Below are 18,454 nucleotides of genomic sequence, written 5' to 3' on the forward strand. Positions count from 1 at the left end.
AAATGTAGATTTGAGAAAATGATGCTTGAGGATTTCGCCTTCTATCTTTAGGACTTGAAATTGTTGGATCATGATACCACATGACCTCTTATAGCATAAAACTGATCTAAACTCATCACTTGTTCTTTGGGATATAAAAGAAAATTTGTTGATGAAAAGTTGATTTCTCACTTTCCTGACCACTTGACAAGAATTTCTCTCCAAAACAATTGACCTCTGTAAGACTAACTGCCCCCCTTGGACGGTCGCAAATAATGAAAAGGATGATAAGTAATAATTAGGCATACATATAAAATAGATTATTAAAAATACATTGATAAAAAAATAGAATAACGAGAATATCTGATGATCCCAGATTTTGGGTAGCCAAATCTAGAAAAACATTACGATTACAAAAAAAAAAAAAAAAATTTAAAAAATGTTGATAACAAGATAAATGTACGGGAAAGAAATAGATGAGTAAAAAAATAAAATACATAGGTATAGAGTAATTTGAGATACTTTAAAGTTCTCAAACCTTTCAGAGATCGCTTATAAATTCGACAAGTTTAAATGAAAGCCAGCATCCATTTTAGAAATATATTGGCACAAAGACATTAATTAAGTGTAAATTCAAAATCATGAATTCCTCATTAGATGGCCGGTTATATTATTAAAACATTTTCATCAAAAGTAGCACACATCTAACTGTCAATTGCAAAACACAGAAAAATGCAAGAATATCTATTCTAGAAGATTTAAATATGTGCCCATAATTTTAAGGGACACATCAAAAAAGGGCCTTTTCCCCCTGTTTTCGGAGTGCCTGGGGATTTTGCGCTAAAGACGTACTCTAGTGACCGATTTCCATAATTAAATTTTTTATCGTTTAAAGAGTAACAAAACTTGGGTAATTTTAAAAAAGACGAATAACCATATTTTTTACCTCAGACTTCTAAATCTCTAATTGTTGCTCATCACTTTACTTTGATAATTTCATTTGAAGAATCCAATACAGAAAAAGTTCCTCCTTAAAAATGAGCACATGCTAAATTATTTTACTGAGAGCCAAAATCTGCCGGTGTTTTTTAAACAATTCATGCTTAAATGAATCAAATATTATGCAAAAATCATAATCCATCTAAAGTTTCTTGATAAGTACCATTTATGTTGCAAAACACTTATTGCACAAGCATTACAATTAAAAATTATTTTTTGGCAAATAAATTAAAGACCTCAGTGTTATCAGCTGATTATCAGCAAAATTTTCTAATGACAGACTTTCAAACTTTGTGTTGAGATCTATTGGAAGATCTCATAACAAAGTATGTTGTGAATTTCCTACTGATTTTTTCCATTTTGAGATTCAAAAGAGATGAGTTTCTCCTCAAGTAAAAATTCGGGTAAAACATTTAGATTGGAAGGAATACTGAAAATGTAAATTTGGAAGTCACAGCAGGCTTCCAGCTTACATGAAATCATATGCAATACCCTTACCTAATACACCCTTCACGTCTAATTAAACCTAATGACTAAGTACAAAATAAAGTTAGAAAACGACCCTTGTAGCCTGGAAACGTTCTCTGAAAATTTGTCTACATTAATAGGAAGACTTTTTTAACTCTGAGTTCAATTTTTGGTGCAATTCAAGCTAAGACCAGCAATCTTTTCTTGGTAACCTGGCAAAGTTAAAAAATCAACAATTAAATCAACAAATCTAAATGCACTGACTATCAAAGCAGGAGTGCAAAAAGTGCTAAACGTTTCGCGCGATCCGAGATTGTTTTCTCACTCTCCAAAATTATTTAAAGTGATGACCTTTTGTTTTCTCTCTTCACCATGGAAAATTTGCTCTAAACTCCTGAAAAATCAAAATGACCGAATACTCGGCAGAATAGTCCGAAAACAATTTTTGTGTTGTTTTGGACAAAAATTTCCTTGCGAATCACACGATCCGCAGATCATATGATCAGGCAGATTTTGCATTCCTGCATAAAAGGGAATAAGGCTGTTGCAAAAGCCTGGAGTAGCCTGAAATTTACATGTTGTAGAAGTGAATTTAAGCATGTTTCTGAGCTTAAAATAGCCAAAAACAGCTGTTTTGACTTTAAAATAATATAGTCAAAACAGCTGTTTTAAAAAATAATATGCTGAAAGTTATAAACAGTAATAAGAAGAATGTTTCTAGATGGCCTGAAGGTTATGGTGTCATAAAAGGCAATGACCCATGGTTTCAACCACCATGAATACAATGTAACATGGCCGCCGCACGATTCATATCACAAATATATGATTCCCTTGGGGAAATGGCAAAAAAATTTCACTTCAAATAGCGCTGATATTGCGAGCATAATAAGGATACATATTCTCTCCTTACAATTGCATCCAGAAAATAAATTAACAGGCGCACATAAAAGTATACGTGGCAGTTGGCAGTCAATCCCTCTTGTGTTGTTACGAATTCTATTGGTGAAATATTTTTTTCTATTTGAAATGGGGTAAAATTTTGAACATAATTTTCTCCGATAAAAATTGATGGAATAAAACGTAGAAAAATGCAGGTATCCTTTTTTTTTTAAGTGCTTTCCGAGAATGAATTAAAACAAACTGTGTAACAGCCCTATTCTTGCAAAAGTGGAAGATGCCAAGATCGTGTCTCTCAAGAGACAATCTCCTTGACAAACTCAAATGTACAAGTCTGGCATCAAAAACAAAGTTATTATTTTTTTTGGATTGACATCAAAAATCAGATTTGATTCTGTGATATGTCCTGATTTCTTTTTTAATCCATAGAACTGTTTATCACCTGAACAAGCTCATCTCTCATTATTCGGCAAATATTAACAAAAGCTGCAAGGAAATGAGGGTTGTAAAATATCCGTACGCAAATCAAAACTCCCCTTGCAGCATCACAGTGAACTGGAGCACTTCTCCCCATATTCATTGATTTTAGGGCACAATGGACCACTAGACATGGTACAAAAAGAAATATTCTGATATATGTTTCCTAATTAATATTTCACATGGAACACGATTTGTGCAGCAAAAATTACTGAAAGTAACACCTAATAAAGATATTTCATGTTTCTTGACGCAAGAATTCAAACCTCCTGCTGATGAAAACTCAATAGTCCACTTGAGTCAAATTGCGCACTAAACATTACCATGACAGTCTGTGAGATATAAAAATCTGGCAACCTCAATCTTGATGCTTTGGCTCAGCAATAAACCAAGGTACATATAGTTTGAACTATACAGGGTGGGAAATGAATTGTGTTCGATTAAGAAGCCTGTCGAAACCTTTGTGGTACGTGATTTGCCTCATGTGGAGTATTAAGTTTCTAGTGACCGGGCAATTCGAATTTCCCTTTACCAATGTAAAATAAAAACATTGATATCTTAGTTAGGAGTTGATTTCAGTAATTTTTGATGCAAGAATCTCGTTCTAAGTGGAATTCTGGTTAAAAGACGTGTATCAGAATGCTTTGATTCGTACATTGTCTAGTGGTCCATTTCATCTGAAAATCTTCATTGCATGCTTTAAAACAGAAAATAGGCTATTAATGAAATAGTTGATTTAAAATAACTTAAAGCACAGGCTCAAAAAACGCAAACATACTATTGTGACTGCTGATTCACAGTATTCCTTTTTAAAAATTTCGAATACTCCGAAAAAAGTTAATTTTATCTCATTGAATAGAGGTTTACTCACAGATCAAAATTCATCGTGCCTGGCGAGTGCTTCACCAAAATCAGTTGCTTGGGATCCTACAAACAGGTCGTATTTAGAGAGAATTTCGTCTTTCGTAAGCTTCTGATCAGCATCTGCGTCCGATTCATAAATCAAGTGACGTGCCTCAGCCTCTGCATGATCAAAATCTGATGGGATGATCCAGTTTTTCACCTAGCAAAAAGAAGATAAATTTTCATCAACAGTTACATTGTCCTCTTTGTATGTACAAGAAGGAAGTTGTACCAATCCTTAAGAAAAATAATTTGAAAATGTTCACTAACCGTTATCCAGTCTGGCCAAAAAAACACGCAAAAAAACGGTGAAATGTGAAGGGTTCAAACCTCAGACATCTCAGATTGCTATGATGATAGCGCTTCAAATCATTTACACTCGTGACTTGTTCTCTAAAATCGGTTCTTACAACGACCTGCAGAAGACGCCTTTACAAAGAGTCATGAAAACCCACTGTCCAAAACACTGCCACTATGATTGTTTTGACTTGGTACAACTAACTAAAGGACGGTCACCTTGACCTGCCTGACAGTGAACTTGTTATTGCCAAAAAATAAAATATTCAGATTTTGAGATCATTTTCACACTAATAGTTTTTCAAAATCCAAGCCACAGCTAAAAATGTCAGATGATTTAAGTTCAAACACCCAGTTACAAGAAAAATCAAGCAAAAGGGGCAACTGACTGGTCTCATTGTCCCTGTTTCAAATAGATTCTATGTGATTAAAAAATCAAAATTACTCCACCTTATTCAGGAGTTATGCTGAATCAAACTTCATTCAACCATTTTAAATTAGAATCCACTGGGACTTTTTGAGGGGTATTTTGTAGGATTAAATGACTGCAATATCTGATAATTCTAAATTTGATTTAGGATATCCTCTTAGAGGAGTAGCAGATATTTATACCTCTTCTTGGTCCATAAATCCATCTCCATCTTTGTCTCTGTACAATGAAAATTGCTCTTTTTCGCTTCTGACCCAATCTGGCTCTTCAAGACTTTCTTCGAGTCCTCTGTACATGTCACCTAAAACAAAAACTTTAAAATAAATATGTACATTGAATTTTAAGAATGTTGGCCTACATCTGTCACACTCTTCTTAAAAGAAAAAAGAACAAAATGGGGAGGGGGAGGCAGAACTAAGAATAAAAAATGGGTTCAGTGTAATTAAAATTAGAAAATCCTTCCCCCCCCCCCCTTGATGTTGGCAAATTTTAAATAAGTTTTTTATTCCTTAAAGGGGACGGCAACCCTGAAATCGAAAATGAGATAGTGTTAAAAATTGAAGCGGGAAGGTATAAGAAGCGAATTGGCTCGGTCCCGAATGAAAAATTCGCAAAATCGGCAGAGATATGAAAGATTGTAAGTCTGACTGGTGACGTCATGCGCTCCCGGTGCAACTGCGGTTCACACGCACACAACTTGGAGTCTGGCGCATTTACTGTCTAGCGCTGCGAGGTCCCCTTAATAGTCACACCTAAGCAAAGAAAAAAGAGTCAGCAAGGATTGAGCGAGATCGGGGCGAACTAACAACTTGTCATGAACACATGTTGGTCCGTTAAAACCGGAGACAGAATGCAGTGTACATACTGCAAAGTGCTAGACAGAGCTCATGACATCACGCGCTCAGCTGTTTTTTCGCGACAGCGGCTCAACAGATGCAGATATTTGCAAACAGATTTCGGCATCGTTCAGTGCACACTTTTTTTCATTGATTTAGCCAGACTTGTTTTTAAGGTTGCCATCCCCTTCAATATCAGATACATTTCCTCTAAAAATTAAAGGCCTGAAACAAATTCCTCTCTACTGCATTGTCAAGTTTCAGCTTGAAAATGTCTTCAAATCTCTTATAGAGAAAATGATATTTAGACTTGATTTGAGGTAGTTTTTACTTTGAGGATGCATTGAAAATTAAAATGTCAGATCAATTGAAACTTGCTATGATGACATATTTTCTATATTTTCAATTGCTAATTGTTTTTAAATCATAGAAAAACATGTCAGTTTTTCATCCTTCGGAAAAAAATTGTTCATTTAATTTTTCGAACCTGCTTTGTTATAACTTTTGATACATTGCATATTCAGATAAACTAATCTTTTGCAAGTTCTGACCCTCATATCCCAATTCTTTGACACTGCAAAATGTTGTAAAAATATTACATCACAGCGAGATATTTATTTGAAAATTAGAACTAAAGAAAATTTCAACTGCTATTAGAATTTGAGAGTCCAAAATTAAACAATCCTTGTTGAGTTACTGTGACTCACAGGTGAAAGGTGAAGATGCTAGTATAGCTCTGCTTCGAAAAGGTTAATTTTAGGTTTTTCAAGGCTGTTGAAATTTTTTAAAGAGTCTGGTTTTCATAGAAATATTTCACAATTTTGGCAAAATAAAGCGTTTTCAACATCTGGCCATGCCGAGAAGCTTAGAACTCGCAAACTAATTGTCGAAATCAAGTTCAGATTTGAATCCAAATCATATGATGATTTTCATTGACATGAATTAATGACTTTTACTCTCAAGATGTTGGCTAGATTGAATTCAAAGAGAGTATGCATAGATCTATAATTGACTTTACAGATTAACAAGCTCTCTCAAAGAATCGACTGGAGAATTAATGATATATTGCGACACCAATATTTATTTGTCATGATATAGTAAATTTATTCTTTGAAGGTGCTTTTAATTAATTCCTCCCCAAATTTTGTATCAAACATGTTAAGGCTTGCTCCGTACTAGTCCTGGAAAATTATAAAGGGTTAACTACCTACCAATATACTCTTCCAAAGACACTTTTCCATCCTTATCCTTGTCGATATCTTCCATTGTTTCCAACACAACAATATCTCTCATGTGTCCAGTTTCTTCAGGATGCAGAAAAGCAGAGAATTCATCTCGGTCTAGAGCCCCATCTCCATTCTGGTCCGCTACGCCCCATCTTCGTTTGTCTCGGCTTATCATGTTCTTGTAAGAGAAGCCTCGTTCATCTTCTTTCTCAGCTTCAGTAGCATCCATGTCTGAGAATAAATAAACACAATTTAATTGCAAATTCAATTTGAAAAACTGAAAAGTTTAGATAAAACCCGCCGACACAGCAAGACACAGCAAGACACAGCAAGACAAAGCTAATAAATCAAATCGAAGGAGATGAATCAAAATGCGACAGTGCAAAGAAAGTCTATGATGCCAGATATTAGCTGTGAGTGAACCAAATTTCCCAAACTTCCTTTTAATTCATTATTCGTTAAAAAAAAATTGCCAAAATTTCGTATCCTTTAGAATTACTTGAGATGCTAACAAAAAAAGATGATTACTTTTAAAAATTTTTGTTGAATTGCTCCTTGTGCCATTCTACATTTGTTGAAATCTACAGATTGCAAGATTTGACATATTCTGCACCCCTGTCTCTCATGAAGAATACTGCAATGAAATTCAGCTCACCTTCCATGAAACCATAGACCACTTTTTTGTATTCTTCCCACAGGATTTTATCTTTTCCTTCTGGGTTGTGAGTTTTCCACTGGCTTTCCACATCACTCGTAATATACCTCCGTTGAGTATACTGAATCCACCTCTTTAGCTCATCTTGAGACACGAATCCATCTTTGTCTTGGTCAATTTTATCGACAATTAATCTGTAAAAAAAATCACACTTGAAGGTACTTACAAAACCAGCACTGGAGATTTAGTCAAATTCTGAGACTTCTAGATTTTACAAAAGATACAATTTCTTAAAATGGAAAATGAATTCTTAATATAGAGGGAATTTGGTATATAGAGCTAGAGTCGCAATAGCAAGTATGGTAGTAGCACGGATTAGATAGAGTAGGAAATTAGGGATGGTTTGTGTTGAGGATTGAATGAAATTAGCTCTCATGGGCTTTTTGAAGTTAACAAACAATTTTTAAAAAAAAGTATAATCCGAGATTTTCTGAGGTTTCACCTACTTTGCAGAAAGAATAGTGGTTACCACGGCTGGTACATAACACAACCTAATTTTTGCCCAAACACTCTGAGTGAATGTACCTCTCCATCATTCTGGTTTTACCTGGACCCACACTCTTGCAACCCTGATACTGGTTATGGAGATATTTGCAGATATTTTTATTGTAATACCAATTGGTAACATACAACATACAGCAGTAGATGCAGCACAATTTTATTCTGCATTTGTGATACAATGTGCGTGAGCAGTGGGGTGGTTCTTATTTTCAACTTTTTCGATACTTTAATGGCTGACCCCTTGAAGAATTTAAAAATATAGTAGAGATCGTTGATTTAGCATATAGTCAAAATAGAGATCAGGCAAAAAAATATTTTTGAAAAAAAAATATTTTATGCTTTTCCATCTATTACCTAACTGCACTACAGTGACACCTCAAAAGCCTTGTCTCTTTCAGAACCAAATACTGATTATTTAATGTTTCAGTAGAGGTACAAAACTTGATTTGCCCTCACTTTTAATCCGAAAAGTAGTGTGAGCAACTGAATTGGTTGTAGCTCAAGAACATAGACTTTTGGTTCCTGTTGGGGACTGCAAGGAATTCCTCTTGTAACACGAAAAGACTTTTCCCTTCCTTCAATAACACGCAGCTGATATTGAAATCAATGCTCTTGAGGTTACAGAAACAGCAGAATGAATAGTAGATACAAAAGATAGAATGGTAGTAGCTACATACCCCAATCTTTTTTTACTTTCTTCAGGCGAAAGCTGGTCAAACGTTTTGGCATCTTCTCCCAGGAACGCATCGTGGTCATAGTCTGCATTGTGCTCCTCATTGTGATAATGTTCTTTGTCGCTTAAGTCCTGATTCGAAAAAAAAATAAACTAATATAAAATATATTGCAGGAGGAATTTAATGAAAAGCCAGCTTCACTTGCTGAGTGGCATTCTGGAAAATTGACCCTAAATATTTTTAGGTAATTTTCAAAGGAATGAAGAAGAGTTGAAGATCTGGTTTTGGTTTTTCTGTCTTGCTGATTCGATGCCGATGGTGAGACTGCAAGAACGCGCGACTCAATTTTGTGACACTTTAGATTTATTGTCATAAGTAATTTCTGGAGCTCGCGCATCGTACATTAAAACAAACGTCTAAGTATTGTTTATGTCACCACTTATCAATGGTGCCATCTGAATGCATATATTAACCTGTTGAGAGGTGCAAATTCAGAGCTAATCAGAGTTTGACGTTTGTCTCAAAATACGATGCGCAAGCTCTATTTCAAATGAATAAATACTCAACATCTTTGCTTGAAAACTTCCCTGATTTTTCTTTCCAAAGTAAAGTATATTCTTCAAAAATTTCAAGCATTGTTGTCGATGCCTTCTCTCTTGATGAATTATAATGAAATACTGCAAATGAGATGTAAGTTTCTGCTGTTTCCACATCGATATGGAGCTTGGTAGAGTTACATTGATTGAGAGAAAATAATATCACAATGGGGAGAATAATTTGTAATTGCTCTTCTTTCATGGGGGATTCTAGAATTGCCAGGTCTTAAGGTAACTTTTTTCCCACTGAGTAAACATATTCTAAGGTCAGACTGAATAACTGAGACATAGATGTTCATTAATACATTTTTAAAAGACAGCACCGATTAAATCCTTAAAAATTCTTTGGATAATGAAATTAACCAGAGAATTTCATCCTTGCAAATGGAATGGTGAATTTTACCCACACAAAACAAGCAGATCATATGGTGTCTCTTTTTTTAAGTTATTCTTCTGATCCTCTGTAAGATTACATTCGCAAAGTTCGATCTCATAATTGTGTTTTTAAGAAATATCACCACTATTGGAGGGTTAGTTGAAGGCAATAGTCAAGTCGTCTTTCAGTTCCTCATACATTGTCGCCTTCTCAGACAAATGGTCTTATTTGCTTTGAGATAGCACTAACTATCTTGCTTAACAGGAAAGACAAATACCTACTTATATAAAGCAGCAAGATTGGAATTAATATAAATACCTTGTTCAAAGTTCTATCCTTGCTTTCGTCAGCATGCACATCATTAAATGGACTGAGCACTAAAATTATAATTAGCGCACTCCAGATGAGGCCGGCTTGTAAATTTATCATTACGCCTGGAACTGTAATAAACATTAGATTATAAACGGAGATGAAAGGTTTCACGAATTTCCAAAAAATATTACAGCTGTGCCACAAAGATTCAGGAGCTTAAAAGATATGAGCATAAATTGTCATTGACTGTATCCTCCGACCAACCGTTTCATCGCTGATTGTGAGTAAACTAACTGCCAAGAGCATTGTAAAGACCTTGCTTAAATTAGAATGAATTACAAGATTATTCAGAAAGGAAGCCGCTCACGACAATTGTAACTTTACAATCACACCCACGTGTAGAATACGAGCGGCACCGTTCATTCTAATGAGAGAGAGAAAGCTGCTGACTGCAATCTATGTTGGTTCATCAGATGAGTTGGAATTTTAGAGACGCACGTGCCGCAGGTTTAAAATGGAGGAAACAAAACTCAGATACTTACAATTTAGAGAAAAATCCTTCATCAAGAAGTAAAGAAATAGAAGAAAAGAGATATATTTAACTAGTATTTAATAGCGTGAAAACATACGAGTCGTAATCTTACGAGATAAAAATTGCTGAGATAACAAATAAAAACAAACAAATCTGTTCGATTTGCCACATTTGCCACCACTGGGATGGAAGTCAGCAGCCAATAGGAGGCTCTGGTTCAACTCATTTCATTTCATTCTACAAGCGGAACTTTACGGCATATCGCAACGGAAACCATCGGCCGGAAACGGGAGATGGAACAGGAAACCCCCTGTTTGGAAGTGGAACCCTCTGGTTTTAACACCGGAAATGGTATTAGTGGTAATATTTTTTTTTTTTTTTGTAGTTCTTCCGGGAGAAAAAGTGGCGAATCTTATCGAAGATATGACAGTTCAAGCACCTTGTTCTTCCGGCTGTGAAAACAAAGTCAGGGGTGTTAGTGGTAATATACTAACTAAATATTTCACGCATTTATTTTAACACCCCCCCCCCCCCCCTCGAAATCTCTACGGTTCCAACCAAGGGATATAAGGAATTTTGCGAAATGAATGCGTGGCATAGCCAAGATTAGCTTTCATCATTGAAATTGGATCAACTTAAAGTGAAAACAGCAGCTCAAAAATTGACCCTGATACACTTTTTTTCAAAAATTTTGGGGAGGTCTCCCGCACTCCCTAGATCACCCAAACTCTTTGGAGTTGACGGAGCCCTGAAGATCCTACCAAGTGGGTTGTACTTACGTGCCCTCCTTGGGCACCCTCGATGAGGTACCCCCTCCCCTCTGAGAAGTTCCTAGTTCCGTCCATCCATGGCTGAAGAGCGATACCGCCCATCTGCACACTGAAAATTTTACAGGACGAAGAGTAAACTTCGCCATTTTTGTAATTTTGATGTTAGATTTGCATTATTTTCAAGCATTATAGCGCTAATACAGCGCTCCCCTACAGAATTGGAAAAAAAAAAAAAAAAAAAAAAAACTTAAAAACATTAAGTTGCGTTTTGCTACTTACTCTGTAGAATGCGGCGAAGTTGCTAGCTCATTATTGTCCAAATCGTCAGTTAATAGGTTGTAATGTTCCTGAGCCCTTGCTATGAGTGCGCGGCAAAATCGGTCGGCGTGAGTCCTGCGTCAGATGAGTTTACACACTTTTAATGCGATAAAAGATGAGCTGCCCAGCTTTGCCATTATAACTTCCAGTCGGGGTTGTGCTGACCAACCAAATCATCAAACTTTGTAAACAGACTTACATAGCGCGGAAAAAAGTCACTCGCCTTCAACTTGGTATGCAGCAACTGTTGTTGCATGGGTGTTGCACGTGTTCATTTCGAGCAGAAATTGCATTGTGATTTTATTGTGATTGTATTGTGATGTATTGATCGTATGTGGACCAACTGACGTACCTTGGATAGCGACGCGACATATCTTATACACATTTATTTCCTTTTAGAAGGCCGATTCATAATTTTGCACGACACATCGGCTGATTTCTCTCCGTTTTTTCAACGATATTCTCTGAAAGTCGCCCCCCAAAAAGTCCAGCCGTATTCTCGAGCAAAAATAAATTAATGAGAGGGAAAATTTTGAGAGATCAGAATCGGGGTCAATAGTTTGCCAGTTTCAGTTAGTATAGATACGCCTTAAAGTAAAAAAAAAAAAAAAAAAAAAAAAAAAAAAATGGAAGATGCGCATTTACCTATATGTCACGCTCTTATTGCTTAGCAAAGTCCCTCAAATTCCTTGGGAGAGTCCTGCAGAGCCCCCCCCCCCCCCCCCCGCCGCCGCCCACGGCGAAAGCGGAGAGGCCAGAGCCCCCCCCCTCCTCACCACTCACGGCGAGAGCTCTATTTTTATTATCATTTTTTTAAAATTTTAAATATTTGTTAATATAGGCACATAAACGCTGTATCTATACTTAACATTGCTATGAAGGAAAATTAAAAAATGATGAAGGATAAACTTGTTTTGCTTTCAAGTGAAGGATCAGGTAATCGAGATCCGAGAACTACGTACGCTACAACAAAGTTACTTGAAGAATTTTTAATTTTTTTTAGGTGATGGGAACTTTTTGAATACCTATGCGTATGTAAAAAAATAGGCTAATCAAAGTACAATTTGTATTTTCTATTAAAAAACGGATAGGTACTTTATCCGCAGGTATATGCAGGTAGTCTTAAAATTGGAAGAAATGTGAAAAAAATAAAAAAAATAAAAAAATAAATAAATAAATAAATACTTAGCAACACGGGGAAAATAGCTTTTAACCATGCTTCTTTTCAAATATTATGGGAAAATAGCATATCGACGGTGTCTAAGTCCGCAACCATGAATCTCGGTTTGCGACGTCGTAGACTTCCTGTCATACCTACTTTATTTTTTAAATAAAAAAACTACTCAGCGGCAATGCTGAAAAACTGCCTTGATTTTTTTTCGCAGTGCCAAGAATATTCTGCGGTAACTTCAAAGAATGATGTCGAGTTGTTCTCCTTTAAAAAAATGAAATGGGAGCGGAGATTTTCAAACGCCGCAAACGAGATACGTGGTTGCAGACTTACGCCGTCAATACAGCGCATATTTATATATTCTGTAATAAATAATTGACAGTCATTTGTTTTGGAAGGAAAGTGTCATATGTTGTCTAGCTTACACCTTCGTTGGAAGCCCTGGCGAGAGGACTCACGACTGCAAATTATAATAATTGGATAATGAGCGAAAGCGGCTCGGAAGTATGTACCGGGTTTTTGTGTCTAGTACCACTTTTCCCTCCTTTTTGATTTTCGAAAACAGTAAAATCGATAAGGAGCGCGGGAAGAGGCTTCTTTGTGGAGGGACGATTTTCAAAAGCTAGCCTTGTGATTGGTCCTTTTCGTCACGTGACTTACCGGAGAGCCCAACGGTCGCGGAGTTTGGCGGTTTTGTTCTTTTCTTTCCCGTGTTGTAAACAGTGAAGCGTTGTTCGTCCTGAAATTTCGAAACTAATTCAACATGGTAAGTGTGGTTTCCATCCTTTGTTAATTGTTAAATTAACTCAGTCATCCGCTCTTTAACTTAGTATTTAGTTCACTGACCTATTACTCGAAGGATTTTATTAATTTTCGTCTCTTAATCTAACCTATTTGTGTCGATTTGCAGGCTGGTGGTAAAGCAGGAAAAGATTCGGGCAAATCGAAAGCCAAAGCAGTTTCACGTTCTGCGAGAGCAGGATTACAGGTAATTTTTACCATATTACTTCATTTCTTGTCTATCTGTACTGTAGAAACTTACGAGCCGCACTTCCGGCTCAGAATGCGACATTCGTGACAGTGGCCTAAAATGTGACTGAGCCTTGTGACAGACCTCATCCTGATTTCTTGCAATCTCTGAATTATCTGAGTTACATACTCGCTCATTGGACTTTCGCATATCTTTCTAAAAGTTTCTTGGGCGCAGTTTTGTACACATACCCTAATCCATCTCTCTCAACTCAGCCTAATTTCTCTTGCAAATGAACCGGTTGATGTCGCAACTTATCAAGCTGATAGAGGACTCATAACCCTCTCAGCTTCAATTTCTTTCTGAATCTCTCTCATGTGTTGTCTCTTTTGTCCCATTTGCTCTGTCTCACATCATTTTGTTTTCTTCCCCAGTTCCCCGTTGGTCGTATTCACAGACATCTCAAAAACAGAACTACAAGTCATGGTCGAGTTGGAGCTACTGCCGCTGTCTACAGTGCAGCTATCCTGGAATATCTAACCGCTGAAGTAAGTATTCACAGATTTTCTCTGTACCTCTCTTTATTTTCCATGCTATATTTGCTCTTCAATCTTTTTTCTTTTCCTACTGAGTGATGTAATTTTCCCTCTAATCTTGTCATCGATGATCGTAGCACAGTCGAGAACAGACGGATGCCCCCAATTCTGCTATCATCAAAAGACATCTAAATTAGTTTTCAGTGACTCACTTAAAACTCTATTCCCAAGCAAAGTTGATTGAGATTTTTCAATGTACTAAGTGTAGGGTAGACAACGTAGCAGTTAAGATAGCCTTCAGCAGTCTAACGCAGTCGAAAGAACAAAATGTCGCGTTCCCACCCCAATTTCTCATGTTTTTTCAATTTATCCAGTGTACCATGAGAAATTTAACTAGCTTGTGCTTCGTGGTTTTTGTAAGTTTTGATCAATATGAATTCATCACTACGAAATGTCGAACTTTCTTCACATCTCCTTCAGCTTTGGATTGGTTCGTTGTAAGTTGAGACAAACGTTAATTCATGATTTAACTCTAAATCATCACTACTCAACAGGTTAATACATTGCAGCCTTGAAAAGTGCTTGAATTTGAAATTCTTTTTCACGGCCTTGAAAGTGCTTGACTTTTGGGGAGGGTGCTGGAAATCCCTTACTTTTCCTGCTCTTCCCTTATTTTCAGTGGTTTATGCTCTTTGTAAGGATAAAACAAAGCATTTGATGTTAAGTAAATTGTTTCGAAAGATATCGGATTTATGAAGGAAATTGCGATCTATTGTCGACATGGCGGAAATGGCCGATTTCATCCTCTGTTTATAATTTCTCCACAATCTCCCTCATTACTACATAGTTAGCATGTAAAATTTTGTACTTCCTTATTTTTCATTTAATTTCCGGGCCAATGTGTCTCCTAGGTCTTAAACTAATTTCGAATTCCTGTCGAGTCAAAAATGTTTGATTCAGTGCTGCTAAGCCTTTTTTTATTTATTTATTTTTTTTGAAGAGGGGAAAGATTTAGGTACCTAAATAATTAATATCAATAAATTAATCACACCCACAATCCTTCACCGCCACCCTTCACCATGGAAAAATTTCACCTTTCGGAAACCAGAACCAGATAATTCCCCGATTCACTTATTACATGTTGTTGAACACCGAGACCGAGCTAGGTACAAGTTACATACTTTGTGAACACATGATAATGATTATAAAAAAAAAAAAGAAGAAGAAGGTGTGGGGAACAAGACGGACAAAATTTTCACTTTATAAAATCACGATACAGGGGGAAATGTTGCGCTCAGGAAAAAATTACAATAAAGTGCTTGATTTGTTTATCTTGAGGCCGCACGAACTATGTAATTACTTTTTGAATTTCCCTAAATCCAACCCATTAAAATATTTCAGCGAGACTAGCAAATCAACGTCATCGTTTGAAAATGTTTTATAATATTTGTACCATTTTGTTATTTTGTGTCAGACTTTCAAGCCAAAATGACGAATTTGTTTTTTCTTCTTGACTGAATGTAGCCTCAGTGCAAATTTTGAAACAATGGAATTGAGATTAATGGTCTTTGAGTTGGGGCATTAATATGTGACTGACCTAAGATTTTACGTTCGAGTCTAATATGTTCTCCCCCTTAAATTCAACTTCTACTTAAGATTAATTTCACCTCTTACAATGACATTTCTTGAAACCTATCATCGTGTCTCTGTCAAAATTCACTGTAATTTGCTGCATTTGCAGTAAATCCACCATGATTCCATGAGAAGCCAACTTCATCAAAATATGGATGTGGAATCTTTCTGAAGTTAATTGTTTGCGTTGAAAGATTGATTGACCTATTTGTTTGGTATTTTAGGTTTTGGAATTGGCTGGCAATGCATCAAAAGACTTGAAGGTAAAGCGTATCACGCCCAGACATTTACAATTAGCTATCAGAGGAGATGAAGAATTGGACAGTCTGATCAAAGCGACCATTGCTGGTGGTGGTAAGTTATTTTTTATCCATTTCTTTATTTTTTCTTCTTTGTTTGTTTTGTTAATTCTGTGACAAATGTTCGAACTCCTGTACAGTCAGGTAAAATCCGGGAATGTTATGTAAAAATTGTTGTATCATCTTTATTTTCATTCTAGAATGACTTGATGTTTCGAACAAGAAAACTTGTGTGAAAACTATTTTAAATTATGTCTTCTCAACCACCTGGAATTTACTCAAATGTTAGGGAATTCCCTCAAAATTCATCAGGGACTTTAGGGAAATCGCATTGCAACCATGAGTTGAATTGGTTGGCTATCAGATCTCCGATCCAACTCAATTAGTAGAAGAGGCCTTGGTCGTCAAAAACTTACAGTCATATTATTAATGTGAGAATACAGAGGAGTATTCGCACATCGTGGGACAGAAACGCCCCAAAACCTCGAACCAAATCGGAGCTGTGACCATTGGAAGATTGAGGCTCAAATTTGTAGTTCTCAGCTTTCTATTCAAAATTCTAACCGGTTGTTTTTAGTGTAAACTTACCTTATTGTGAGGCGACATAATGCCCTCTACTTATGTTGGCACCACATTGATCTAGTCTGCTTGCAACTTAATCACACAATTTTTTTGGACCCTAGAGAGAGTTTGATTTGTAAATCGGAAAAGCATCATGTTACAAAAATTGTTTTTCTAAAAAAAGTTTCCCCTCAAAATATTTTGCGATTATTCGCACTCTTATTTCTTTCAACATTTATTCACTTGCCTTTTGATTTTTATGCATCTTATCATGTGTGTTTCAGGTGTCATTCCTCACATTCACAAGTCACTTATCGGCAAAAAAGGAACTCAAAAGCCTGTATAATCTTAATTTATTTCATAGGGAGATTTTCTTTCTTTCTTCTTTTCGTCCCATGTCTTATTCCCCCTCCCCTATTTTTTCTTCTGTGTTTTTTTTCTTTAAATTGAATATATATTCAAACTTTTATTTTATTTAAATTTTTTCATAATAATATTATATTATTATACTTGTAATTTTATTTTAAGTTCATTCCTATTTGGTTTACTTTCCTCTCCCTTATATAAACCGATTGTAGTTCAAAATTTTTGCATATTTTTTTTCTTTTTTTTTCTTTGTAATTTAACTTACCGTTTGATATGATAATGTAATTTGTTAAAATTTTATGACCTAAGAATATTCTGAAAGAGACATGTGCTCCAAAAATTGAGAGCACATAAGAAATCAGTGTGACGTGAGTAATTTATCTTGATTGAGTAATTATGAAGCAGGTATTACCAAATACAGCAGTGTAAAGAATATATTTGATAATTTGCCATAAATGTAGAATTGACCTGTATCATAAATTGTTATTTCTGGCTAGTTATCGGATAATACCTATCATATGAAACTGTCAGCATTGATAATATTTTTTTACGTCATCTTTTGTCTCGAACTACAACTCTGAACAAACATTTTTTCACAAGTTCTAATTTTTCTGTTCTCAAGTTTAAATACCAAAAAGAGGGATAAAAGTTGTAGTCGATACTGCTGTAACATACTTAAATTTCAGTGCACATTTGTTTTATAGCTCTCCCGCACGCTTCCTTCTACATTTTTTTTTTCCCCTCCCTTACTGCTGTGTTTATTCTAAGCCAGTTGTGGTGTGAAGTTTTCGATTGTTGTAAATGCAATGCTGTATAACATAGAGTGCCTACAATTCATTGTAAAATACGATTTTGCCAATCCTTGACATGAATTCCTATTATTCATCCCGGTACTCTTTAGTTTCCTTGGAATTAGTTTTCATCGGTCAACCTGTTTTTTAAAATCTTTTATAAAAAAAACCTGAATCACCAAGTTCAATTTCTTGCTTCTTCAGAAATTTTACGTCCACTCCCCAGCCCCAACATAAAATTTGTACAGCCAGTAGTCAGTTTTCTGATTTTTTTTTTGCGATCTAAATTTGAGAGCACGCAATAACTTTCCTGTGCCCTTGTTGTATTTTTCATTAGAGTATTACTGTTCTCATCCCTCTAAATACCTACATGTATGTTTTTAAATATCTCTTTGATAAATTATTATTTCAAAGTTTTTAATAACTTAAATCATTAATATGTACGACTTAACTTAAAATAACTGAAATAAAGGATCTCTGTTTTATATAATTAGCTGCTATTAAAGTCATTTCCTTATTTCTCACCAACCAGATCTGAATCAAATTAGCCTGCATCCAGTTGTTACGTATCCCTGCAAGTCACATTTCTCAAGATGAGAAAAACAACTGTGACCTTGCGAGGTTAAAACACTCGCTTAGCGAGGGGTTGATATTGATAAAAGTTAAAATTGAAACAGTTTGTAACGCTGTGAAAACCCCTTGAATATGCTACAAATATTTTTCGAATTTTAAAGTCCCTGAATTCGCATCATTCAGTTATTATTTCTGCGACCTTTGAAAGATTCTTAGTTGCCATTTTTCCTTTTCTGCAGAGTTGAGTGC

At 35.7% G+C, this 18,454-nt stretch overlaps 2 protein-coding genes across 2 annotated transcripts; one reads left to right on the forward strand and one right to left on the reverse strand.

Annotated features, from left to right (window-relative positions):
* Window positions 1-410: 410 nt before the first annotated feature.
* Window positions 411-10,385, reverse strand: scf (Calumenin B scf). The gene is made up of 8 exons (XM_019061207.2): window positions 10,229-10,385; window positions 9,693-9,814; window positions 8,406-8,533; window positions 7,168-7,361; window positions 6,498-6,743; window positions 4,633-4,751; window positions 3,692-3,883; window positions 411-1,658 (listed from the first exon to the last, which is right to left on the reverse strand). The coding sequence occupies exons 1-7, from the start codon at window positions 10,248-10,250 to the stop codon at window positions 3,695-3,697; spliced, it is 1,020 nt and encodes a 339-aa protein (XP_018916752.2). The 5' UTR covers window positions 10,251-10,385; the 3' UTR covers window positions 411-1,658; window positions 3,692-3,694.
* A 2,707-nt stretch (window positions 10,386-13,092) lies between these two features.
* On the forward strand, window positions 13,093-18,122 carry His2Av (Histone H2A variant). Its single transcript, XM_019061298.2, has 5 exons — window positions 13,093-13,243; window positions 13,388-13,465; window positions 13,882-13,995; window positions 15,840-15,969; window positions 16,760-18,122. The coding sequence occupies exons 1-5, from the start codon at window positions 13,241-13,243 to the stop codon at window positions 16,819-16,821; spliced, it is 387 nt and encodes a 128-aa protein (XP_018916843.1). The 5' UTR covers window positions 13,093-13,240; the 3' UTR covers window positions 16,822-18,122.
* The last annotated feature ends 332 nt before the right edge of the window (window positions 18,123-18,454 follow it).

Source organism: Bemisia tabaci, chromosome 3 (assembly GCF_918797505.1).
Source record: "Bemisia tabaci chromosome 3, PGI_BMITA_v3".
NCBI classification, from domain to species: domain Eukaryota; kingdom Metazoa; phylum Arthropoda; class Insecta; order Hemiptera; family Aleyrodidae; genus Bemisia; species Bemisia tabaci.

Excerpts from the sequence above, each read along its gene's own strand:
- scf (XM_019061207.2), bottom strand. The coding sequence starts at position 10,250 with ATGAAGGATTTTTCTCTAAATT. Across the intron at positions 9,815-10,228 it reads GAAGGATTTTTCTCTAAATT|TTCCAGGCGTAATGATAAAT; the intron begins GTAAGTATCTGA and ends TGTTTATTACAG. Across the intron at positions 8,534-9,692 it reads AGGATAGAACTTTGAACAAG|GACTTAAGCGACAAAGAACA; the intron begins GTATTTATATTA and ends TTTTCGAATCAG.
- His2Av (XM_019061298.2), top strand. Across the intron at positions 13,466-13,881 it reads CTGCGAGAGCAGGATTACAG|TTCCCCGTTGGTCGTATTCA; the intron begins GTAATTTTTACC and ends TTTCTTCCCCAG. Across the intron at positions 13,996-15,839 it reads TGGAATATCTAACCGCTGAA|GTTTTGGAATTGGCTGGCAA; the intron begins GTAAGTATTCAC and ends TTGGTATTTTAG.